At 35.3% G+C, this 27,146-nt stretch overlaps 4 protein-coding genes across 4 annotated transcripts; 1 reads left to right on the forward strand and 3 right to left on the reverse strand.

The window, feature by feature from the left end:
* The first annotated feature begins 3,239 nt into the window (after positions 1–3,239).
* Positions 3,240–4,000, forward strand: LOC130970467 (uncharacterized). The gene has a single exon (XM_057896559.1). It carries the CDS (start codon positions 3,319–3,321, stop codon positions 3,781–3,783), a length of 465 nt encoding a protein of 154 aa, XP_057752542.1. The 5' UTR covers positions 3,240–3,318; the 3' UTR covers positions 3,784–4,000.
* Positions 4,001–5,332: 1,332 nt separating this feature from the next.
* Positions 5,333–8,112, reverse strand: LOC130968185 (uncharacterized). Its single transcript, XM_057893339.1, has 5 exons — positions 7,888–8,112; positions 7,446–7,588; positions 6,458–6,526; positions 5,954–6,363; positions 5,333–5,784 (listed from the first exon to the last, which is right to left on the reverse strand). The coding sequence occupies exons 1-4, from the start codon at positions 8,036–8,038 to the stop codon at positions 5,998–6,000; spliced, it is 729 nt and encodes a 242-aa protein (XP_057749322.1). The 5' UTR covers positions 8,039–8,112; the 3' UTR covers positions 5,333–5,784; positions 5,954–5,997.
* A 5,236-nt stretch (positions 8,113–13,348) lies between these two features.
* Positions 13,349–14,353, reverse strand: LOC130965510 (uncharacterized). Its single transcript, XM_057890269.1, has one exon. The coding sequence runs from the start codon at positions 14,351–14,353 to the stop codon at positions 13,349–13,351; it is 1,005 nt and encodes a 334-aa protein (XP_057746252.1).
* Positions 14,354–17,783: 3,430 nt separating this feature from the next.
* Positions 17,784–26,713, reverse strand: LOC130968182 (aconitate hydratase, cytoplasmic-like). The gene is given in 21 exon segments (XM_057893334.1): positions 17,784–18,164; positions 18,602–18,844; positions 18,959–19,057; positions 19,166–19,645; positions 19,728–19,826; positions 20,610–20,731; positions 20,891–21,009; positions 21,128–21,195; positions 21,338–21,523; positions 22,540–22,615; positions 22,690–22,769; positions 22,866–22,922; positions 23,068–23,210; positions 23,321–23,465; positions 23,670–23,831; positions 23,938–24,123; positions 25,139–25,231; positions 25,338–25,498; positions 25,683–25,704; positions 25,706–25,788; positions 26,285–26,713. Coding segments are annotated over 21 exon segments (2,961 nt in total). The 5' UTR covers positions 26,553–26,713; the 3' UTR covers positions 17,784–18,095.
* Between the last annotated feature and the right edge of the window lie 433 nt (positions 26,714–27,146).

A 27,146-nucleotide genomic window follows, 5' to 3' on the forward strand; every position in this document is an offset into this window, starting at 1 on the left:
ATACAGAAAATTAGATATTAAAGCTAAGGTCAAGATTTTATTAGAAAGACTTTTTAAAAAAAAAAAAAAACGTAGAAATGACAATTGTTGAAAGAATGATTTGGAAGTAATATTATTCAAAAGGTATATATAAATTTTATCAACGATATTTAGATATACACAAAAAATTAACTATCAAATCAGTTATTTATATAAACGGTTCCGCTACGTTACCAACAGCATATCTGCCAACTTCTGCCAACTCTTATTTATAATTGTGTTTCATGGAAGTGTGTTCGTAGATGTGTCTAATAAAATGTCCTTTTTATAACTGTGTTTAATAGAAGTGTCTTTATAGATATATTTTCTGGATGTGTCTCTTTATATATGTGTTTAAAATATATTAATTATTAGACACATCCACGAACACACTTCCATGAAACATAAATATAAATAAGAGTTGGCAGAAGTTGGCAGATAATATGTTGGTACCCTATACTTTTCCTTATATAAAATATATATATATATATATATATATATATATATATATATATATATTAAAATATAAAATATATTTTTAAAATAAGTTAAATAATAGCAAGTTTGATTTAAAAAAATGTACGGACATAGTATTTTTTAATTTATACTTTAGTTAATAAAGAAATATATGATGATACTTTGACAAAAATCATAGAATCTTACCCAAAAAAAAAACAGTGATATGATCCTTTTATTCATCTAAGGAGATCTATAATTATATGATATTGTTTTGCATTGTAATTAAAAATTAATTTTGACAGAAATTTCATTGAATAATTCCGAGAATCTGATGATTTGATCCTTTTATTCAACTAAGGATCCCTGATTATATGATATCAGCATTTTGAAAAATACATTTTGACAAAGATTTCAACTCAGAGTTTCTCTATTTAAAAATTAAAAATAAGTACTATTTTAATTTCTATAATTTGGTATAAAAATTAAAATCATCCTTAATATTAAAATTATTTTTTAAAATCATTTTTATTAATAAAAAGATAAATTTATCCTTAACAAAAAAAATTACAAATTTAATAATTATAAAATAAAAAATATAAATCTCCTCCTCCTCCCTACCCACGCCGCCCACCATTAAACTTTTCATTTGTGATGAGTCAAATCAATCGAAATTATTTTCTATTCTAAACATTAAGTTATTATTATATGTAATTACTATTTAGGTTGAATGATTCTAGAAGTCCTTGTAATTTTGCTCAATTCCTAATGAAGTTTCTCGAGTTTAATTATTATATATAGTTTGGTAAAATTTTTATTTTTTAAAATTAGTATCTAAAAATTAATTTTAAAAATTTAATTTTTTAAAAGTCGTAATATTTATGTTTAGTAAATTAAATTAAAAATAATTTTTAAAAAATATAAAAATAATAAATATATTTGATAAAATAATTTTTAAATTTAAATATTATTTAATATATAAAATTATAAAAAAATTTTAATTTTGATAAATATAAGTAAATTTTAAAAAATTTTTGTTTAAATATTTTTAAAAGTATCCTTAATTTTTAAAAACTATAAATATAAATACAAAATATAAAATAAAATACTTGTATTTTTAAAAGGTATAAATACATTTTAAAAAAAATTTACTAAATCAAACCTTAATCAAATTTTTATATTATATAATATATTTTTAATTAAATTCTTATAGTTTAAAAGTTAGGTGCATATAATCAAATTTTTTTCAACTATAAATTTTTATAGTTTAAAAATTTTATGGAAAAGTCACCAAATTTCTAAAGCAGATCAATGGATATCCAGTTAAAAATGTTGTGCACATAATAAGGTTTAGTTTGGTAAAATTTTTATTTTTTAAAAATAATTTATAAAAGTTAATTTTTAAAAGATGATTTTTTAAAAATTGTAATATTTGTATTTAGTAAATCAAATTAAAAATTGCTTTTAATAAACATATCCAACAATAATTACATTTGATAAAATAATTTTTAAAATTAAAAAATACTATAATAGACATAAATGCAAGGATTCAATTTAAAAATTTGTTAATATATGAGGTTATATTAGATTTTTAAATTTTGAAAAGTATAAGTCAACTTTAAAAAGTTCTATTTTAAATATTTTCGAAAGTATTCTAATCTTTTAAAAACTGCCAACAGTCTAACATAAATACATAATCTTTTTTATTTACTAAATACAGAATAAAAAATTTAAACTTTTAAAAAATACAAATACCTCTTCAAAACACTTTACCAAACTAAACTTAAAAGTTAATTAGAAGTGCTTGAGTTATAGTACCTTAATTGAAAATCTTTTGTATAACAAAAAGCATTATAAACTTTGAAACATAACGAACTAATTAAAATTTGAGTGATCACATTATATATATATGAGTAAACCTCGCAATTCCACTAAATACATAAAACATTTATAAATAAATGCATAATATACATGCATACAAATAAAGATAGATTCTAGTATATCTATATTTATGATAATTATATAAATCAAGGGCGGAGTCAGGTACAAGGAAAGGGACAATGGTCCTCTAATTTTATTTTTTTACATATAAATTATATGTAAATTTTAGTTTAGTCCTTTTTAAAATTTTATTTTAATCTTATTTTATTGTGTAAATATTTTTTGTTCTTTCTAATATTTTATTTAGTTCCGCCTCTGATATAAATGTTATTAAAATTGTTTTTTTTTTATATTTTTATGATAATGTGTTTAGTAATATTTTTTAAAAATATAGCTAATAATAAAAAATATTATTTTAATTTTAATAATATTTTAAAATACCATTACCACTATAGTACAAATATACTAGAATACGCCAAAAATATTACATATTTGATTGTGTCAATGCTATCTATCATATATAATATGAATTTTAAAAAAAAATGAATACTTTAAATAGAAAATTCTTAAAAAAATTATTCATTATATATTTATATATATTTTTAATAAAATAATTAATATCTTGTAATAAATTAATAATTAAATTAAATTTTTTTTATGAACATAAAAATATCTGTTATCATCATAATTTTTTATTTTATTTATAAATATAAATATAGAGTGAGGACTCAGGGTGATGGCGGTGTCGATAAGCAAGTTATTTTATTTGATTATTCCAAATACCCGGCGCAAAAAGCGGATACTCCATGTGATGCCTGTTCTCCCAAATTTCTTCTATTTATATGCTTCATATTTCATCAACTTTCCTTCCTCCACCCCCCATGTGTTTGTGTTAATGCTCTTGTTGCTTTTTTATTTGTTGACTCATTTCTTTTTCATCATCACACACACCAACATAATAACATGGGGAATTGCTTGAGAACAAGCAACATTTCAGCACAAGTTCATGATGAGAATAACTATGAAGCAGCCAAAGTTGTAGTTGAGCATGTAAAGACACCACCATCTTCATCATCATCAAAGTTAGAAGAAGAAAAAGAAGCACAACCAAGCATGAAGGTCAAGAAGGTAAGGTTCAAAACACAGGATGATATTATTGATAATGAAGGTGATAATGATGATAATTCTAGAAATGGGGTTGTGAGGATTAGAGTTGTGATGACTCAAGAAGAGTTGAAGAAGATGTTGAGAAACAACAACAACAACAATGATCAGAACAATAATACGACATTGGAAGAATTACTAAGTGTTGTGAAGTTGAGAGGAGGAAGAGTTTTTAAGGTTAGTGATGATGATGATGATGAAGATGGAGACATGAATCCTTGGAGGCCATCTTTAGAAAGCATTCCAGAGGACATAGCTACTTAGTTTGTTGATTATGTAGTTTCAATTATTTGTTGTGTCTAACAATATATATCTATATATGTAAACAATTTGACCCTCTTTTTTGTCACTTGATGTAGGAGTGTGTATTGAACTCCATATCAACGAAGTAATGTATTGATTTTGAGTTGAAAGATTGATGGAAATGTATGTGGGATTAAGGATGTAATTTGTGTTTTGTTGGGCGGTATTGTTTCCTTAAAAAAAGATTCATTTTGTTTGGATGAGATATTAAGAAATAAATAAGAATTATAGTTTATGGTTCTCCAATTTACTCCTTCTGGAAAGTTTTGAATACATTAATGTCTTCTATTATCATAAATATAACTAATCAATATTCGTATGATCGTATCCCTGTATTTATCATATTTGTACTAGTTTATGAACTCAAGATCAGCTTATAAACCTTTAGTGAATCCACATTGAGTTTTACATTGTCTTATACTTATGGCTAAAAAGTAAAAACATGTTATAAGACAGGAGATGAGACATGTACTGAATCTTTCTTTTTTAATTTTTGTACAGTAGACATTTTTCATTTATTATAGGCTAAGATATATTATTGTCCCGAATATTTGAAATAAATATCAATATTGTTTCTCCTATTCTTTTCATACTATTTATGTGTCAAACATTTTAACTCAACATTATTCTATTATTAACTAAATAAAAAAAAATTACTAATGAAAGTTCATGTATAAAAAGTATTATGTGTGACAAACTCCTATAATATCATTATTGTAAATAAAATTAAAAATAATTGAAAAACAATAAAAATAAAAAACATAAAAGAATGGAAAATGAACTTATGAAAATTTAGGATATTGTAGTCTTCTTCCTCACTCTACATCAAATTATTATATTTATATAAAACCACGTTTTTCTCTACTACATTGCAGAAAAAAATAGAATTTGAAAAAATATATAAAATCTAAGTATGTTAATGAAGTTAAGAGTGAGAATAACATTGAATAACTTTTGAAAGATTTAGAACATAAATAAAACAAAAAAAAAACATTAGAAACAATTTTGATATTTAATTCAAACATTTAGGATAAAAATTATTTATCCTTTGTTATATCTATACTTATATATACTACAAATAGGATTTTGTAATTGCACACAATTTTTAACCACTAAGCTAAAGTTATTTTGTCTTTTCATCTATACTCTTAAAAATTAATCAATTATGATGACATGGTTGTGGTACCCAGGAAGGCGTTAGTACCAATAACTAGCTACAATTTTGGACAATATAATTACAAATTTCAAATCTTATATACGTCCATAAGCTATGTTCTGTGTTAAGTAAATGTGTGAGTTAGGTTCATGTCTGTTGTGACTTCCTGGAGGGTCATTTAAATATAATAGGCTGTTTGGTGATCTAGGATGTCGAGTATAATTGTCTAGTTATTAAGGGTTGGATGTAACTGCCAAATTATTATTGCAATGTAGAAGCAACTGCATGTTGCACAGACAGCAGTGAATTCAGATCCTATAAGTGAGGAAAATGATAAAGTAATAAAATAGGAGATTAATCCGTATTAAATTTATAACTCTCATCGAATGTAAATCCCACAATCTTTATTTAAGAGTGATAAACCACTCTTAAATAAAGATTAGGGCCAAATCCTCAATATACAATCACTTATCTGGATACAATACAAAGACTCAGTTTTTGGTAAGACAGAGATCGATTGATTGAAAAAGAGGACTAAAAAAGTCAGTGTCACACCAAAACTCATCCACTTATTAGCTGCAAATGTTAATTACACGCAATTTGATATAACATCGCTGAGATTTCAGATTCCAAACAGATGCAGTTATGCTAAGCACTAAACACCAAGTTAGTGCTAATTGTAAAATTATTAAGCTGAAATTAACACAACTACAGAAATGCACATTCACAACATCAAAAAGAGATTCGATGCTGATTGAAGTTCCTTAGGACTGAGAAGTATGCCTCTCTGATCAAGCAAGCTTCACCTGGAAATACTACATGTTAATATGCTATTCACACTATAAAAGTTCTGAACAAGTTTTTCAAAAGGCTTAACAAATGGTTCAATCAAATGCAAACCAAGATAACGGACCACACTTGGCTCTAATAATTGCAACCATAAAAGAATCAAAACTCAAATAAAGGTTAAATTACCTCAGGTACAAAGCGTGATGTTCAGGTATCAGTTGTGACTAAGATCATAGTCGGTGGAGCAAATGACGAATGCCCATATATGTGTGATAGGTAAGGGCTAAGCCAGAAATCTCAAGAACAAGCAGGTTGAGTTTTGATGAGTAAAACAGGAAATCATAGAAAGAACCAAAGGTGAGACTGATCAAGCCCATTTTCATATATATCATGTAAAACAACAAGATGACAGCAGATAAGATGACTCCAGTGATTCTGTTGAATATTGAAAGTGTGGAAGATAGCTGTGGCTCATAAACAGGAAGATGAGGAGATAACGGTCGAAGACCATAAGCCTTTGTCTCATTGTTGGAACTCGCAACAGTACTCTTAACACGGAAATGATTAACCAATCGACCATCTGCAACTCCGGGTCCCTGTTGAAAAAGTAAGCATAATCAGCCACATGTGGAAGCCAGAGACAGAAAAAATTCAACTTGATCAGTCATAAATTTGAAGTTTAGGACTCACGGTCATCAATTGCATTGGACCCTTGACAGCACCAATACCATATCCAGCTCTAGCCAGTGCAATGGTGTCCTGTCCAAAAGCATTGTAACTTTGGCATAAGAGAACAATTCCAGCGGGTTAGAAACTAAACAGAGTTGAAGTCAATGATCATTTATCGCATCCTTTGGTAAAATGGCATGCAGTGGATCCCTTTTCTAATAATAGAAAAGGATTAGACTAAAAGGAAAGGAATTGTATTTGATGCAAAATGGTGCTCAGTCCTAAGATCAGCAAGAACCTCCCAATATTTATTGCTCCAAACCACTTAAAACCTTTTTGTTAACATTTTCAAACTCCAAAAACCTGATAACCAAGTTTGATGGAATCAGTTAGAAATTGTCTTAGGAACTTGAAATTTGAAGAACCAGTTCTGAGATAATTAATATTTTACTCTAAACTAATTCAAAACAAATCAACACAATTATCTTGTATCTAGTCAGGTTTTAACTACACAGGAGCTTCCCTATTATTCTTCCATTCTCTCTCTTCGATATGATTTATAGAATTTAAAATTCAAACAAGTATTTTGACATTAAACTACTCGAATGTTATGCATAATTTTAATTTGACATAGATTTGCAGATTTAGCAATTTTCAACTTGGAACAGTTCTAACCCCCAAAAATTATAATAGTAAACCATAGAAGCTAATATAATGATGAATAACTTTCATATACCATAGAAGGTGTACAGCTACATGGTTCCTCGGTATTTTCTCCGAAACAAGTACAGTAGACAATGTAATTCAGCTTGTTCTATATTATTTTCCTTTGATTCTAGTCTAGAAATCTCACCAAAAAAGATGTCTATCCTAGACAACTAATTAAAAAAAAAAATCAAACTACTTTTTTCACAAGCAACTACGAAACCAACATATATTTAAAAAATGATACACCATCGTGTATTGCTAAAAGTATGAATGGCATGAAAATAATGAGAATGTCACATACCAAAAGATTGACCTTCGTAGTAGAACCATTTCCAAGATTGTTAACTCGGTTTCCGATAGCAGGAACCCTATAGAGATCTCCGAAATCGCGAGCACTGGGTTTTGAGGGACCAATCAAGTTTCCGTTGGAAGGTTTTTCATTCGCTGATAAAAATTCAGAACCAAACGATTAGAATTAAACCTTTGAATGCATAATAAGCATATCGATTGGAAGGGTTGCTTCAACTAAACATCTAAACATGCAAATCCCCAATTCCCCCCGCCCCCTCTCTTCCCAATAAAAAAGAATGAAGAGATTCGTAATCACAATCGCCGTAGTAATGCTATTTGTATTTAATTTACCTTGTGGATAACCTAACTATTCGCGTCTCATCAACATTAGAATAAAATAAAAGAAATTAGAAAAAGAGATAGGAAAATGGAGAGGGATGCGGTGGAAGTACCGGGGGAGTGAGAGTTGGTGCGGTGGAAGAGTGGAGGGAGGGCTCCGATCTGAGGAGGAGGAGAGGCGGTGGGATAGAAGGTTCTAGAAAGAGAAGAGTTGAAGGAAGAGAAGAGCTTGGCCCTGCTGGATCTGAGGAGTGAAGAAGACATGGTCGCTGATGCTCGATTGCAAAAGCGCAAGAGAAGAGAAGAGAAGAAAATGGAGGAAGAGGAGTGGGATCAATGTTTTGTATGGGCGTGTGGAGAGCCACTGACCCACTGTGAACTAGGGCTATTTGCCACGTCACACTCAGCAATTAATTTTGTTATTTAATAATACTAAAAGTATTACATTTTTTAGAAAAGCACAAATTCATTCCTAACCTTTTTTTAGTCTTTGATGATTGCAAAATACAATGATGTCCCTAACCCTTCAAAATTTTGGACAAATCTATTCCTCCGTTAATCTCAGCCCGTTAGCCCCATCGGAAAGTAGTAAGTTGGCTGCCGTTGGTCTGACGTGGACGTAACGGGATGCCACGTTGGCAAGACTTTCGGAAATAGGACAGATTAGTCCCCAGCCTCCAAAAATGACGTCGTTTCTCCCCCACCCCCAATCTTTCAAATTCTTGAACCCTATTTCCTCGAGTGCACAGAAAGGGCGAAAGTGGTGAACGAAGAAAGGGAGAATGGCATCGGATGGGGTATCATCTTGCTCGCGAAGGAGTGGAGGTGTAGGAAGAGAAGAGCAATTCGCCGAAGGTTCTGGTCCTAAGGGGAAGGATGGCAAAGATGGAGTGTCACCGAAGTGCTTCTGTGGAGAACACGCCATCATGTTCATGTCGAAGACGAATAGCAACCCTAACAGATTATTTCTCGGCTGTCCATTTTATAAGGTATGTATAACTGTGTGGGAATCTGTTAGTGTTAGGGTTTTGGGTAACCCAGATTTTCATGGTGATATATGTGGAATGAATTTGTGCAGGTGAGACAACCCCATTGCAAGTTTTTTTGTGGTTAGATGAGCACATTGGAAGGCTTGGGTTGAGTGATTCAAGGTTCCAGGTAGAGAAGGAATTAGGTGACGTTGAAGAGCATGAATGGAAGCATGGCATGAAAAAGAAGATGAATTGTTTAGAGAAGAAGATTGTAGCTTTAGAGTCAAAAAAAAAATCCAATTAGATGGTGTATGTATGTGATTATTATTGTCATTATTGCTGGTATTTTAAGTTATAAGAAATGATTGATGGTTGAATATGATAAATTTTGTTACGTGTTGCCTGAAAAAATTTGAACATGTTCTTTCTAGAAATGTATGAATTTTGTATCCTGTATATTGCAATGTAATGCAGAGAATGAAAGCTGGCAAAATTTCCAGATAATCAAGCATTGAGTAACTGGCATTAAACATCTGAACCTAAACATTGTTCATTGTAAGTGACAACCCAAAAAATAAAAGGACGACTACTTGGCTAGTAATATCTGCACATGTATGGCATGCTACCAATGACAAGTTTTTGCTTAACCACAAACAGGTAACCAAAAAACTGGCTAATACCCAAAAAAAAGATAGTTATATCTGGGTAATACAAAAAACATTTACAGCAGGACACATTTGTCACTAAATAAGATAAGACATGAGTTGCTTCATTTCTTGGACTCCTTTGACGCTGAGACAGTTGGTTTAGATGGTTGTGGAGGTAGGGCCTGCTGAGGCTGTGTAGCTGCCTGCGCACTAGATGGTGCTTGGTGAAGTGGTTCTTGGTGCTGTGTGCTACAAGGTGGTGGCCCTTGACCAAGTGGAGCAGGTGGCCTAAAAATCTTCTGTTTTGGTCTGAACTTTGACGGTTTAGGGTGAGATATGCCGGTGACAATGGATGGAGCATTTCCTGGGGGCCTAAAGGGCTGGTTTAAACTTGGGGCGGGTGGTCCTAATACAATTGTTGATCTTGTAACTCTTGTTGGAGCAGGGGTAACATTCGTCGCAGTTGGTCCATCTTCGCTCGGAACCTGCCATATAAGACGCCAATATAATCAGGCAATAAGTACTCAGAACATATACTAAACAGCTTATAATGACAAACAATTTAACAGTTACAGTAGGTTGTTGCTGCTGGGGTGTTGAGCTGCTTGATTGGCTGTGTGAAGCATCCTGGACATGATGGGTAAGTTAGTTGACAATTTAATATGAGGACATATTAGTCCCTTAGGATTCATATACTAATACAAATAAATCCTTGAAGATTCTGGTACTAAGACATAAAAATCCCTTAGGTTTAAAGTACTAAGACATTTTAAAGCCTGAACTAGTTGCATTAGGGACACAATGATTATTAGTGGATCTTATAAGCAAATATACCATTATTATTTAACTGATTTTACCTCTGATGGTGGAGCAGACTGTGACAAAGGGAGACAGACAAGTGTTTGGGATGTGCTCTCTTTCTTCTTCTTAGGCCTTTTGGTTTTGGGTTTCCAATTCGGGTTAGATGGTACTCCTTTGCAAGTTTTGTAATTATGGTCCTTCTCACCACACTTGCTGCAAGACACAGAGAACGACTTCTTCAGCTTACCACCCTGCATCAGTGGCTCTGCAGGGTCTTTCTGCCGATTATGCACCTTTGGCCGCCCAATCCCTCTTTTGATGATGGGTGGGTCTAGCTGTGTGAATTCAGTTCTGGCCCAGAACTCTGAGCTTGGCACTAGTTGAATGCAGTGTGCATAAGTCCTCCTGATGGAATCCATACACAGCCAAGGATGCACGTAATCTTGTGGCTGGTCGCGTCTCTTCCTAATGGCAGCAAGTGCATATATGCAAGGCATGCCTGAGGTGACAAGGGAAACTATTTTTAAAATGTGCAAAATAACAAAACAATCTATGTATCATTCTAACTATAGAGAGACAGAGGTTACCAGTAAGTTGCCATTTGTTGCACGAGCAAGTGTATTTAATTAGATCCACATCAACCTTGCTTGCCTTCCGGCTCACCTCAAACATTTTCCTCCCGTTGTCACCAACCCATTCAGCCATCCACTTAGTACTAATATTGACTAACCTCTCCATCCTCTTCTGCTGTACTGGTGCTAGCTTTCCAGTGTGGTTATCCAGGACCCGTTTGTGATTCACCATCCTCCTCATAAGATAACACCTGATTTCTTCACACATGGTGAGGATGGGCTTCGTACGGTAAGCAATGTTCTGAAAACCGGACCGGACCGGCCGGTTCAACCCGGTTAACCGGAAACCGGTCACTTAGCCGGTCCGGTCCATGCACAAAACCGTGCTGCAAAAAACTGGCAAAAAAACCGGCCGAACCGGTGGTTAACCGGTGAACCGGGCGAACCGGGCCGGTTTTTATAGGTGCCGGTTTTTTCCCCTACAAAACAAACGGCGTCGTTTCTTTAAAAAAAAAAAAAAAAAGAAAAAGGAGATGAAGAACGCGTGACTTGCTGAGGCTGCCACTCCCAAAATTGAAAACCCAAAGCCAAAATCCCTAATCTCTATTCTCATTCTCCAAAATCTTCGAAGAAGTGAAGGCTGAAGAGTGAAGAACTGAAGATTGAAGAACCCTCCACCGCCACTCCCAACCATCAGCTCCACTCCCAATCTATTCTCCACTCTCCAACATTGAAGCAGCTTCTGCATACAACGGATCAGAGGAGAAAGTGAAGAACACCCGACGTTCGGCCACCTTCGGGCACCGTCGCCGACGTCCGCGCACCGTCGCACACCGTCGCCCACGCTCGCGCACCTGGGTTTCTGGGTTTCTCCGTTTCTGGCTTCTGGGTTTCTCCGCTTCTGGGTTTCTGGATTTCTGGGTTTAGGGCTTCTGGGTTTGTGGCTTCTGTTCGTGGCTTCGTGCTGTGTTGTTTTCTGGCTTTTCTTAGTTCTTCTCTTGAGGTAAGATCGGGTTTCTGGCGTCTGTTCAGCGTATACTGTTTTAATTTTTTTTTTCTGGCTTCTGTTCTTTTATTTTTTTTATATGATTAATCAAATGTGGAATGAATTTGTTGTATACTTGTATGTTGGATTTGAGAATAAAATTGATGCATGTTGAAATTGAAAATTATGTTCTGCTCTGTTCTTCAATTTTAATTTTTTTTAATCTTTTCAATGCTCTGTTTAGTTTTTTTATTTTGTCGATTCTGCTCTATTGGTCTGGATTCTGGGTTGCTGGCATTCTGAATTTAGATGGAACAGTCACAAAATGATCAACAACAACAACATTCTGTTTTTTGGCTTTCTATTATGATGCGTTTATTGTTGACTTGGGATTGAATGATGATCATTGCAAGCAAATTGAGGCTGGGGCGTTGAAGGCAGCTGGGGAATTTCTCATCCTTCTTTTCTCTGTGTGTTTATGTGTGCTTATTTATAGAGTTGTTTCTTGTTACTCTGTGTGTTTGTAATCAATAGCCAATAGTTGTTAGATTGTTATCTATTAGCTTGACAATTTTTGTAATAATGTACTGAATGGTATCTGAAAATTTCTGTGGCTTTGAGAATATTTGTACCATTGTTTGCTTCTATTTTTTGCCATTTTGTTCTTATTGCTTCTTGCCTTTGGTGTTTGATTTGGATCTGCCGATCTGATGCTTTTCGATTTGAAATTATGCAGCTCATTCAAAATTTTTCAGATTCTGCCGCAACAGATTTTTTATTTTTTATTTTTTTTGCATTAACTTTCAAAATAATTTGGTTTTGTTCAAGAGTTTACAATTTTTATGGTTGGGGGATAATTTTCTTTGATTCATCATTCATGTGCTTTTGCCTTTCAAGTTTTCCTAGCTGGCTGGCTTTGTGGTATAATAGAATTTGTGGCTATGTGGCTTACTTTTATTAAATTTTATTAAGTTATAAATTATTGAATTTTATTAAGTTTATTAAATTTTATTAATTAAACCGGTTGAATCCCGGTCGAACCAGTGAACCATTGAACCAGTAACCTCACCGGTTTATTGACCGGTCCGGTTCTCGCAACCTTGACGGTAAGTAACTATTTTTGCATTAAAAACCTCACACATATTATTTGTGAGGTTATCAACCTTTGGCGCATGAGAGAAATATGCCTTAACCCAACTTTCTGGTGGGAACCTGCTGAGATATTCCCAAGCCCCATGGTTAACTTACTTCAGCTTGTCCATACATTCCTTGAATTCTGCAATGGTTGTGCATCTAGCACACTCCCACACAACCTCCCTAATGTACAAGTCTTTGAAACGATTGATAAAATTCTTCCACATGTGCATCACACAATTGCGGAGCCTTGCATGTGGCATAACTTCCTTTAGCGCAGGCAGTAAACCCTACACCATACGAGGACAGTAAGGAATGTAATGTGAAATTAAAACATTCATATCTGAAACTAAACTAATTGATTAATCATAATTAAACCTTACTTTTTGTTGGTCTGATATGAAGGTCCACCCATGGCTGGCACTGTCACCAATGTCTTCCTGAAGATTAGTCAGGAACCATTTCTAAGCATCTTTGGTCTCACCCCTAACAACTCCATATGCAACAACGTAGAACTGATTGTTGGCATCTTGGCCAACTGCTGCTAGAAGCCAACCCATGTAGTAGGTTTTCAAAAAACAACCATCTAGGTGCAACAAAGGTCTGCACCCATCCTTGAACCCTTTCTTACAAGCATCCAAGCATATGTATAGCTTATCAAATACGGGAGGTGATTCTGGAACTGGCATAAGCTCCAACCTGGCCGTCGAACCTGGATTGCTTATCAGAATCTGCTCACAGTAGTCTCTGCTTCGTTTGTATTGGTCCCTCTCATTGCCCATGATCTTCTCCCTAACCTCCACTACTGCTCTGTACACCATCTTAGGGTGGGAACATAATGAAAACTCCTCTCTTAGGAAGTCAGTTGCCTCCTTCGTGTTCATGTGGGGTTGGGTTGCCATCCTCTTTTCAATCTTCTTGCTAAGCCAATGCTGGTCAGCTGCATTGCTCCCTAAATCCCTTGCACAAGTATGTTCTTGCACATATGTCTTTACTTGATAACACTGCAATGTTTTGTTATAGGACAAATGAACCAGGAATGGACACTCCTCATCCTTGCAACCCACCCTTACCCTCTCCTTGTCGTTCTTTATCCACTTCAGCTCCCTCCCTTCAGAAATGAAGGAATCCTTCACCACCTCCTTAAACCTTTCAACAGTAGCAAATCTGGTTCCCAACTCAAATCTCCCCTCACCGTGAGCATAGTCATCATCGAATTCAGGAAATCTCCTGCTGCTACCTTCATCATCAGATGAAATGGGTGTATGCAACTCCTCGGATTCATACTCAAATACGATTTCTTCCATTTCTGATGGCAACTCACTAATGCAGAAACTCCCTACACCTGCATTGTTCGGGTCCACACCAGGATTACCACCACCTCCTCCTTGATCATTCGGCCGAGCAGCCCCTTGACCACCAGTATTACCCCCTGTACTATTTTCTCCCCTAACATTCACCCTGGTCATTTTCTGAACCCTCCTCTGTTCAACCTTAGCCTTTCCCTTTGACCCTTGCCTCCTTGCAACTGGCTTCTTCGGGGTGACTATCTTTTTTCTACCCTGTGTTATTTTTTTGTCTTACAACTGGCTTCTTTTTCACTCTCAGAACTAGAGGTCTCCACTCCAGCTGGTGGAGGTTTGTACAACACATCCTCCGTGCTTTCGTACCCGTCATCTGATGAAGAGGATGTCTTCAGTTACTCTAATATCTCATCCACATCCACCTCCACATCCACTGCCCCATCAGCATCCCTTCCAGCATCTTCAACAACCTCAGGGACATTTACTCCATGATCAAAGTATATATGAAACCCAGCAGAGTTTTGGTTCTTCGATATGTTATCTCGTATTGCATTTATCCCAACATCCCCAGTTAACTTGTTCAAGCCCGACTCAATGTCGCTACTTGTGGGATCATACCAGTATACTTCCCTATATGATTGGTATCCCAAACCCTTGAACAATGTAACAAGGTCCCCAAAGTTCACAAAGTCCAGGTCCATCTCAGGGAACCTTTCTTCCTTCCCATTTTCATAAACCAGGGCTCCATCAATCCCTCTGACAAACTTCCCTCCATGGTGAAAAACCGGCACCACAAAAACGTCAACCATCTGAAATTAACAAATGATCAACAACTTCTCAGTCCAGAAACAGTTACCAAAATTTTGAAGAAAACCCCTTTGCCCGAACAAGTTCTCCCCTACTAATCATACACCCAACCTTTTCAAAAGAAATAAATCACTACATTATACCCCTGTTTCCCACACTCTCAACATGCACACACACTGCATTCACCCTTTCTTCCCACACAATAACTAAAACTTAAACGACAAGGATCACGATCTTACCTTCTAAGGAAGACACCAAGTACGTCCTCAACGAAACACTCCTTCTTGGCCTCCCACAGCAACTCCACGACAGATCGATTGCTCTTCCACGTAGTGCAATTTTTGGAGGGAGAAATAGGGGGGAACTTTGATCGTTGCTCTTCTAGGGTTTTCAATAATTCAGAGGACAAAGCATGGGTGTTATAGGTATTGCATATGGGAACTAAACTGTGTTTGGAGGGGTGGGGGAGAAACGGCGTCGTTTTTGGAGGCTGGGAACTAATTTGTCCTATTTCCGAAAGTCTTGCCAACGTGGCATCCCGTTACGTTCATGTCAGACCAACGGCAGCTACTCACCACTTTTCGACGGGGCTAACGGGCTGAGATTAACGGCGGGGGGGGGGGGGGATAGATTTGTCCAAAATTTTGAAGGGTCAGGGACATCATTATATTTTGCAATCATCGGGGACGAAAATGTCTTCTAAAAAAAAGGTCAGAGACGAATTTGTCCTTTTCTCTAATTTTTTTTTTCAATTGAAGTTTTTTTTATATGATCGAATTTGGAGTTTAATTTTGATGCATTAATAGTATAAAATACAATTGTGCAATTAAATTCGTTTTTGGATGATTATTCACGTAGTTAGTGTAAAAAATAATTATTTTTGCTAATATCGTGTTATATAATTGGATGCATATGCAAATCTGTTTTACACTGATAATGCATTAAAATTAAACGTATATCAATTCTACATAAAATTTTGAGTTAAATCTCAAAGTGATCCCTGAACCTGCAATCGAGTTTCAAACTTGTCCTTGAACTTAACAACGATCATTCCTGAGATATTTTTTGGAGATGGTTTGATAACGTGGTTGGATGGAGACCATGCTGGACTTGTAAACGCGTCGTTTCCTTTCTAGCCTCAAATACAACTAAAACGACGTTGTTTTAAGTATTGAGCGAGGTTTAATGCGTTGGTGTTATTGTGCCTCTGTCTCTCACGGAGTCTCTTCTTCTTCTCCTAATCCCTACAACTACCTCGCAGTTGCTGGCGCGGCCATTGCAGCAACAACAGTAATTTTTTAACATAGAATCTCTGTTTCGAATAGACACTACAACTCTCTTACAGTCGGAACTTTATGCCCTGACTTTCTCCTCCCTCTCCATCTTCGATTTCCACTCCACCCATTGCCGCCTCGTCACTCCCATAATCAACCCTTCTCTCTTCAATGAGAGCACAAGATGTTGCCGCCATACATACTTCCATCCCGGCCGCCTCAAGTCCTCTCCCACCGGCCGCCGATGCTGTGTTGCTAGCCTCCTGCTGCTGCTAAGTTGTCTTTTCTCCCTTTCGATGACCTTAGAAATGTCGAGAACCATGTGATCGTTTATCTGAAATAGTTTATTAGGGAAGATCCAAAATTCGACAGTTTGCTCTGCCTTCTTCCAATTCCGCGCTGGTCGCCTACTATGGAGGTGATGCTGTTGAGGGGAAACGATAGCTTGCTATGGTGAAATTTGGGGAGAAAAAGAGGAAGAGAGGGCGGAAGTTGAAGGTGAAGATGAACTTGAAGAAATCCTATAGTAGGATGGAGATTATGAACATGAAGGGGTAATCAATCTGATGAGCTAGCGAAGGTAGATGATCACATTTTCTATACCTTAAATTGGGATTAGATTATAAACCAACAATACGAATTAAATTGAGTCAAAATCTTATAATTGTCACGTAATATAGCTGTTGGTTGTCCACCGTGACTTCCCTCCATACACGTCATCACTCCCTTCACAAATATTCATCGGAAAATATCTCAAGACAACCGTTATTAAGTTCAGGGACAAATTTGGAACAATTTTAAGTTTTGGGACGAATTCAATACTCGATTGCAAGTTCAAGAACCACTTTAAGATTTAATCCTAAAATTTTATATTTTTTTTGATATTTTTGTTATTTAGAGGATTGAGAAAAGGTGGAAACTCAGCGTTCATTTTGTTTTCATGTGAATTTGATAGTTAAAAATCGTTAGATGATAATGTAGTTAAATTTGTTAAACTATCTAACGATTATCAGTTATCAATTTTATTTGAAGACGATTGTAGGTGAGTTTTAGCTTTGAGATAATTGAAACATTATCAAAATCTTAAATTCCTCCGCTCTTAAATATTTTGATTGTAGGAAATTCTTTAGAATATATTCCAAACCTTGGTTGCATAATGTAATCTTTCTCCTTTAAACAATGATATAGCTTCTACTTCATTGACATTACAACAGCCTTTGTTTTCATCATAAGTAAAATGTCATAAAGAACAACATTAACTCGTGACCAAAAGAAACCACCATTCTATCATTCCACTGTTGGTTGTTCAACCTTCAAAACCTTGAGCGGGCACATGTGCACACGTTGCAAACTTTACCCGACTGATTCAATCTCACTATTCATTTTGCTTCCATGTATACAAATTTATGAATATTACTTTCGCTAATCAATTTCATTTTTTCGGTGGAGTTCTTGATCAATTTTAAAAGAGGTTATTGAAATGGAAGGAATGTCTTATCATTACGATAATCCAATCAAAAGTAGATATCTTCAATTATTAGCAAAAAAAAATTCAAATCTCTATTCATTTTGCTTTAATGAATACAATTATCCCCCATTCTTTTTCAATGGACAGGGTTATGGCACAAAAATTAGGACGTTGAACTCAATACAGAAACCGTTTACAGGCCGAGTAACTAACTAATAAACACTTGAGAAAGGAGTCAAAAATTACATCCCTTAAAAGGGATTTTGTTCCAATTTATTGGAAACTTATTATCACACGTTTTACAACATGAAAAGCGTGCAACAGCAACCGGCTCTGGAATTTTCCATTAACAATGACTTCACTGCTTGATGAGATTCCTTATCACGTATGGAAGAATGCCTCCATTGTCGAAGTAAGCTAGTTCCACCTGAAAATAAGACATGAAATGCACTAAGCAAGGGAAGAAGGTACTGAAGCAAGTATGAAGCATATTAGTGGCTCATCCTCACCAAGCCCTTTCAAATTATCTCTAATATTTTCGCCTATGAAAATTTTGCTTAAGATCTCCCTTTATCCCCAACTATGACATCCCCGACACGTCTTTACTATTTATCTTTAGCATAGGCACTATCACAATTTTCTCTCAAGCATTTTTTCCTCCTAATCTTATCTTTATCTAACATGCCCACTCTTTCATAGTAACATCCTGAACGTTTGCAATATTTAGCTTTATTTTTTTCCTTTTTAAATTATCCAGGCGCTATCTGAGAACATATACTCTCATACATCTTCCATCTTATAGCTTATAAAGTAAAATTTGCAACTACTAAAAATATCCATAAATCAAAGAAAGGCATCAATTACCTCAGTGTCAAAGCGTACTGTGCAGGTGAATGATTTTCCATTATCGGTTGTAACAGTGACATCTTGGCCAGGCCTAATCTCGCTAATTTTACTTGGAAGGTCAATTGTATACCGTTCATGACCAGTCAATCCCAAAGTTTCCGCATCCTGACCTGATTTAAAGCAAAGAGGAATAATACCCATCCCTACCAAATTGCTGCGATGAATTCTCTCAAAACTTTTAGCTATCACAGCTTTGACACCCTATCAAAATGCAAGTGTCATCAGGAAATACTGAATTCTAAAATGTTAAGAATCCATGTACAAAATACAGTTCAGTAAGAAGCCAGAAGATGTAAACTTATACAAGGAGCTCACCAATAGCATTGGACCCTTGGCTGCCCAATCCCTAGAACTTCCACTACCATATTCAGCTCCAGCCAGCACAATGGTGTCTTGCCCGGCATTTCTGTATCTCTGACAAAAAAGAATAAATCCAGAGATTAGAAACCTAACAGGCCTAATCAATATTTGCTTATTTATTGCTGAAAGACACAAATCATACTGGAATAGAACATAACTCACCATTGCCACATCAAACACATATAGCTTTTCCCCGGTAGGAATGTGAACTGTCTTGGGGCCAACTTCCCCATTCAAGAGCTTGTTAACAAGACGAATGTTGGCAAAAGTTCCCCTTGCCATTATCTCATCATTCCCTCGGCGACTTCCATAAGAGTTGAAGTCCTTGCGGTCCACCCCACGCTCCATAAGGTATTTAGCAGCAGGACTTTCCTTGTGAATGCTTCCAGCTGGAGAAATGTGATCAGTGGTTATACTGTCCCCAAAATTCAGCAAGCAATAGGCATCTTTGACACCATGAGCTCCTGGAGATTCCATGGTCATGTTCTTGAAGTATGGAGGTTCATGAATATATGTTGAGCTGGGGTCCCATGAGTAAAGTTTGTCGGTAGAAACTTGTAGTTGATTCCACATAGGATTGCCCTTGGTAATGGATTCATATGTACTTCGGAACATGTCAGGCAACACACTAGATTGCACGGCCTAGGAATAAAGTCCTCCAAAGTTAATTTTGCCACGCACAAGGACTATGGTTCAGACAACATGCAAATTAGACATAGTTTACCTGAGCAATTTCTTCAGTAGATGGCCAGATATCCCTCAAGTACACATCCTTGCCGTCCTTGCCTTTTCCAATTGGCTCTTTCTCAAAGTCAATATCTACCTGGAAATTTGATTGAAAGGTATTTGATTAAGGTCTATAAACATGCCAGATCATCATGATGTTTAAAATTAAACCTCAATGATCGTTTACCAAAAACAAATAAAATGAAAATCCTACCAATGAAGGAATAATCTAAATGAAACTTATATTAAATAGGAAGTAGCATCCACAATAGTTTAGTTTGTTACATGGCATTCTCTACAGAACAATCAAAACTTGTCCCACTAAATTAGGTTAGCTACATAGATCAGGTGACCCAATAGTATCTGCCTATGACATCTTATACAAAAGTAAGTTCCAAAGCCTGAAGCCAGCCCATAGTCAATACTTTTTTAATTACACCAAAACACGGGAAAAAAGTGTATGTTTCATATGCAAAATCACGTAGTTAATGTTGCATATACGAATCTATAACCACACTGTTGATTATAAGTATCCAGAACATTGGGATTAAAGCAATCTTCTGTAGGACAGAATCAAGAAGAAAAGAAACAAATTTCGCAATGCATTTGTACTCAAATTCAAATACATTAAACATAGTATAACACTGCTGAATTATATTTCATGCAACCATTTAGATTATGTACCTATAAGCAAATAGATATTGCTTGTGATTAGCCTCTGAGTTTTAACATTTGTAAGTTATATTTCCTTCGGAAGATTTAGTAGGTGCTAATGATATAAATATCAAGATACAACTCAAATATGAAAATGAAAAAACAATATAGAAGAAGAATGAACAAATGTTTATACATATTCAAAATATGATATTAACATACATACCGTGCCAGCAAGAGCATAAGCAACAACCAAAGGAGGGGAGGCAAGGTAGTTAGCCCTAGTCAGGGGATGCACACGGCCCTCAAAATTACGGTTCCCAGACAACACAGCTGCTGCTACAATGTCTACATCAGACAACAAAAAGTATGCAACATAAATATAAAGCAGAATATGGATAGAGATGATATCTAAATTATAAACAAGGAAAAGCAATGCAAGAGAAGTGAGAATTGCATAAAAATAAGCTTTGGCAAAGAAATAATATTTGATTAAGAAATATTAACCATTTTCTGAGATGGCAGATGCAACAGATTCATCCAGGTCCCCTGAATTGCCAATACATGTAGTACAGCCAAATCCAACTATATGAAAACCTTGTTCGTTTAGAGGTTTCTGCAGTCCACTGCCAGAGAAGTAGAAACAAATACAAATTCAAAATGCATATTTGTAAAGTGTGCAGAGTAGAAGTTATTACATTATAATATGCATCACTTAGTGTTCTAAATAGAAGCAAAAAATACCTCTGGAGAAGGTATTTTGTAACAACTCCTGAGCCTGGAGCAAGACTAGTTTTAACCCAAGGCTTGACCTGGCAAATGGAGAAAAAACAGTTAGTAGTTAGTAACTATGGGGCAAAGAAGAGAATGAAGAAAAGGATGCAAATGCTTCATGCTATGAAGAAAAGAAGTAGCATTTTTAACAGTTTTTAATATTCATATATTAGTGCTAACCTTCAAACCAAGCTCATGGGCCTTTTTCGCAACAAGACCAGCTCCTAGCATAACACTTGGGTTTGATGTATTAGTACAGCTTGTGATTGCAGCAATCACAACACTGCCATGCCTGAGCTCTGCTGGCTGCCCATGGAAATTAAACTTTGCAACTTTTCCTTGTGCTTCTTTCGGTATAGCAAATCCCTGTATTTAAATATAAAATTCAGAAAATGCAGCCAATTATATCAATATATTCTCGTCTGAGTTTCTCATAAAGCAGCATTCCGAAAATGCAGTAACTTATATTTTCTTCTGGGGTTCTCATAAAGCAACAGTCAATGAAACACAGAAGACTTAGCTTCAACGAAACATGGATAACAAGCCAAGTGAGATCTCCTCCAGTTCACTTGCAAGTTGCAAGCACTCTGATGAATTAACTCTTAAGAAATCACACATATAAAACCAAAAAGATGTTTTCACATTGTTTCCACCATTGAGATCCAAAGGACAGTCTTTTACATAAATGGGAAAATGAGTGATAAAGTAAGAATGGCGAAGAATCTTGCTTTTCTTAATGGCCAAAGAATGTAGTCGTCACTGATAGCTTAGTGATCATGCTGGTTAGAGTGGCGACCAACTGTTTGATAATTTTGATGAATAGGTGAAGGGAACAGAACACGGAAATTAGTCGATGAAGACTAATTATACCGCTATTGGAACATAGTAATTTTGGCTATGGAGAAAGCCGATGAAACAGGCAAAATACAGTAACTCAACTATAGGAATTGACCTTGAATACTCCAATGAGTTCTGTAAATTGAACTGAATCAGCAAATTGAAGTCTAAAATTTCAGACAACCAGAATTAAATATATTGTTAGGTTACCTCCAAACAATGATGAGGGCCAAGCCTATTGCCAATACAAAATGATTTGATTTGATAAACATTACAAATGGGAAGGGGGTGGGTGGGAGGAAATGGTTCAGGTTAAACCAATTTACTCAAAGTATACTTTTGTTAGTTTAGTATAGCAAACAACCAGTAAAACGGATGCTATACTGAACAAAAATAGCATTTTATCACAAAAAACATGTGTATGGAAAATAGAAGGTTTGCATAAAATTAACAAGCAAGAGATATTAACTTAACTATGAAACACAATTTCGGCATACAAGACCAATAAATGAGAAAATGTTTTAGAACACTGCAGTATTACCAACCTTAAACCCAACTTTGTTATCAAGACAAGACTTCCAGTCAGCTTTCATGTCTTTCAAAGGCACCCGATCATGAGGTCTGGGAAAAGTTGATTTATTAAAAAAATTATAAGAGAGTTAACAGGCAACATGCAAAAGTGCAGACGATATTACCTCTTTGGTCCGGAGATACATGGTTCAACATCTGAAAGGTTTAATTCAAGATACGAGGAATAAACTCTGTCTTGTTGTGGCTGCATTTATGGAAAATACATTAGCATTTTGTACCTTAAAGATACACTTCATTCTGTTCAAAATGAGGATTGCATAGGACATTCTATGAACAGTACCTCATTATAGTCAACGAACATGTTGTTTGCCCTGAGATAAGACTCTATCATGGCCACCTATATTCAGATAAAATCCAGGTAAAATACTTCTGGGAGCATTTGACAGCAGCTAACTAGTTAAATTAAATCTCTTCCTTTTTGTGTGTGTGTGTGTGTGTGTTTTGGGGGGGGAGATAAAATTCTAGTTAATTAAACTACTCACAGTCTCATCACTTCGACCAGTTAACTTGAGATATTGTAGTGTAACATGATCCACAGGGAAGAAACCCATGGTAGCACCATATTCAGGAGACATATTAGCAATAGTGGCCCTATCTGCTAGTGATAATTCACCCATACCATCACCTAGAGAACAAAACCAGGAAAAATATTCATTAGAAGGGATAATTAAACATAAGTTCAACAAAAGCAGAAGAAATAACACTGTACAGAAGGCTGTAAGAAAACTTGATTACCATAAAATTCAACAAATTTTCCAACAACACCATGCTTTCTAAGCATTTGTGTCACAGTTAGAACCAAGTCAGTTGCTGTAACACCATTGCGCAGTTTTCCAGACAACTTGAAGCCAACAACACCAGGCAACACCATACTCATTGGCTGTTAGTATCACATATGATGCATTAGAATAATCACACTGTAGCTAAACTACACTCCCCCTTATTTCAAGATAAAGCATATAAAGAAGTAATTCTAAAGAGCTCAATATGCGATAACATGCACTACGTCATGATAAATTGATACTTCTGATCGAAACAGTCATTACTTTACAGGTCAATAAATGAAGATCAGAAGACAATGTACCTGGCCAAGCATTGCTGCTTCAGCTTCAATACCTCCAACACCCCATCCAGCAACACCAAGCCCATCTATCATAGTTGTATGTGAATCAGTCCCAACCACACTGTCAGGATAGAGTATGCCTTCATTGTTGAAAACAACCCGTCCAAGATATTCAAGATTGACCTGGATTATAGCCACACATCACTAAGTTGACCCAGCCCAGCATTAATAAGAAAAAGAAACATTTGATTTCTACAAAGTCATTTTACATGTTTGCTCCCAAACTTACCTGATGTACTATACCAGAACCAGGAGGAACAACGAGCATGTTACGGAATGCAGTTGACCCCCATTTTAGAAAAGCAAATCTCTCCTTGTTTCTCTGGAATTCAAGCTCCATATTGGCCTGCACTGCATTTTCTGACCTTGCAACATCAACTTGAACTGAATGATCAATGACTAGATCAACTGGAACCTGCCAACAATTATTCACAGATATCATTTTATAACAAACACAACATATAAGGAAATATGTCAAAGATGATGTCATTCAACTCTTAAAAACCAATAACCATGTATGATGGAGTTAGCTCTCAGATTTTGTAATCGGTCGTTACCAAAAACTTCGAACAACAAATTTTACTACAATGGTTTTAAGTCAAAACTAGTTTAAAGGTAATCCCACATGACAATCAGATTTTACTTGAATTAACTTTCTTTCTCAACTTTGTTAAATAAATAAATAATAACCAAACAATTCTTATCATTAAAGCAATCTATCAGATAACTTCAATAACAAAGCAGTCAAACTGAGCAGTTCTGACCTATTCATAACTCCTCAAATCCTAAAATAGTAAGCCAGGCCTATATATTGTCAAAAGACCCCTTATCTCAAAAGCTAAAACTGATAAAAAGAGGCATGTAAATAGTTATATATCTAACTCGCCCCCTCACACAAGAACTGCTTTCTTTTTGTTGGGAAGGGGAATAACAAGGATCGAATTCTTGACCTTTTGGTCATATAAGCTCTAATACTGTGTCATAAAACCATTTATCCCAAAAATTTAAGCTGATAGGTGGGGAATAAGAGGTCCCCTGTACAAAAGCAAAAGCAAAAACAAAAAACAAAAGATATATATATATCAAGAGCAGCTTTCCAGGACTATATATTAATTGAATACCAATTGCAGACTTTTTTTAGCAAAGTACCTCATATAGAAGCCAAAAATGGTCTCACCAAGATATAAGACAAAATTATAGTAGCAAAGCTTACGTTTTAGTATAGTAATACATGAGATTCAATTCTTTTATTTTTTATTTTTTTTGCTCTTTTGTTGTGCCGGAAAAAAAAGGATGATATATCAGAGAAGTAATCCTGAGCTACAAAAAGACTTAAAATTCCATATGTATAGTTAAAGTTACATAATCACTTTGGTGAATATAATGAATAACTTCATAGAAAGCCAAAGCACATGTACAAGACACCATACCAGAGGATTAATCTTATTAGAATCACTGCCAAGCTTGTTCATTGCATCACGCATGCAAGCTAGGTCAACAACAGCCGGGACTCCAGTAAAATCCTAGGCAAAAAGAATAAAACAAATCACTTATTAGTTACCATTTATATAACCCATCCCCTACTATAACCATTTCACATAATCCACATTCCAAAAGTTTACAAGGTACCTGCAAGAGGACCCGCGCAGGCTTGAAAGGAATTTCAACTTGCTTTGGAGAAGTGTTTTCCCAGTCGATAATCTTCTCAACATCCTCTTTCTTGACTTGGAAATTATCACAATTACGAATGGCAGATTCAAGGAGAATTCTGATAGAATACGGCAACTTGTCTGTGATCACAAATAATAGTGGACATCTTAGCAAGTGACTAAACCAGAAGACAAATGCACAATTCTGAAGAAGGGGTAACAGTAAGGAAATCACCGATCACCAATATCAAAACCATCTTTAAACCAAAATTCAGCTACAAACATGGCTTAAAACAAGAAAGAAATCAAAACAAGCAAAATTTACCAACTCTTGGATCATTGAGAGAAAGGAAGGCTATAGAATTTTCCAAACTCGCCACCTCCAGGCTTGGGGAGACTTGTCAGGTTTCCCTTGAATGGATTTTCACTGGCTGAAACGTCCAATTAGAACATAAATAACTCAGCACCAGTTATCAGAAACTTTGAGACTACAGTTGTAATACACATTAATTATAAGGCAAAAATACCTCGATCCATTCAAGCACAAATGAAATATTCAAATCCTCACTAAAAAAAATAAAAATAAAAAGAACGAGAAACAGAATATAAGAAATGGAAATGAAAATGCACAGTTTAGGACAAGTTTGGATTCTGAAATAGTTTTCAGTTTTCATAAAGATATCGCCTTATTCTTTATTTTATAAGTTTTCTAACTTATTGTTTTTAAAAAGTTGAAAAAAATGGAAGGAAATGCGAGTGACAGAGACTAAAGCGGCCTAGTGAATAGTGATAACTGAAATTAAATGAAAAACAAGAGCGAAAAAGCGAATCTGAGCACAAATTAAATGAAAGATAATAATACTTCAAATAAAAAAGGCAAGAATTCGAGAAAGCAAAGAAACACTCCGAAATTGTGGGAGTGAGTACCCATGGAAGCCAAGCTGCGTTGGAATCGTTGGAGAAGAGGAGCGAGGGCTCTGGCGTGAGCGCGGAGGCTGATCGGAGAACTGAAGTCGAGGCGGTGGCTCCAGCGGGTGAAAGCACGCCCGGCGGAGGAGGTGAAAGCGCGTGACGAAGACGCAGCGTTGGCGGTTACCGAAGGAGAGGTGCGAGAATGAGAATAAGCGAACGTTCTAGAAGAAGAAGAGAGTTTGGACCTTGTAGCCCTGAGAAGGGAAGAGGTGGATTTATACATGGTGACGGATCACGCATTCATAAGAAAAAAACAAAACGGGATGAGACGGACAGAGAATGGGTGTGTTTGATTGGTTGGGATAAGAGGCGATGGCGTCAGTGGCGTGTTATGCAATTGGAGAGAAATGGAGGAAAGAAGAGAACGAAATGGAGAGAAGAGAGAGTAATGAAATTATGAATGAGTGATGGGGCGTGTGGAGAGCAGAGGTAAGAAAGTAGTAACTGAAAACTAGGGCTGCGTGCCTTGTTTTTTGTTCACTTGCTGGCTAGCTAAATGGGATGTCCCTATTATTGATGCTGACCATTGCCATTATTGTTTCCTTTTTTCAGATGTGAGATGTCACACTCTTTTTTTTTATTGAAAATGTTTAGGTGATTGGAATTAAAACTTAATATTTAATTTAAAAATATAAAAGTTAAATAAATTTTAAATATTTAAATTTTATTATATAAAATAAATTAGATAAAATTTAAATATCAAATAATAAATGTTATAAAATTTAACAGCATTATATAAATGTTCATTAAAAAATTAAAATAAAACAGTTTTTAATTTTTAGATTTAGTTAGCTAACATGTGTCTTAAATTTATTAT

This window comes from Arachis stenosperma, chromosome 3, assembly GCF_014773155.1.
Source record: "Arachis stenosperma cultivar V10309 chromosome 3, arast.V10309.gnm1.PFL2, whole genome shotgun sequence".
Lineage (NCBI taxonomy): Eukaryota > Viridiplantae > Streptophyta > Magnoliopsida > Fabales > Fabaceae > Arachis > Arachis stenosperma.

Excerpts from the sequence above, each read along its gene's own strand:
- LOC130970467 (XM_057896559.1), top strand. The coding sequence starts at position 3,319 with ATGGGGAATTGCTTGAGAACAAGCAACATTTCAGCACAAGTTCATGAT.
- LOC130965510 (XM_057890269.1), bottom strand. The coding sequence starts at position 14,353 with ATGACCAGGGTGAATGTTAGGGGAGAAAATAGTACAGGGGGTAATACT.
- LOC130968185 (XM_057893339.1), bottom strand. The coding sequence starts at position 8,038 with ATGTCTTCTTCACTCCTCAGATCCAGCAGGGCCAAGCTCTTCTCTTCC. Across the intron at positions 7,589-7,887 it reads CACCAACTCTCACTCCCCCG|CGAATGAAAAACCTTCCAAC; the intron begins GTACTTCCACCG and ends AATTTTTATCAG. Across the intron at positions 6,364-6,457 it reads GTCCAATGCAATTGATGACC|GGACCCGGAGTTGCAGATGG; the intron begins GTGAGTCCTAAA and ends CTTTTTCAACAG.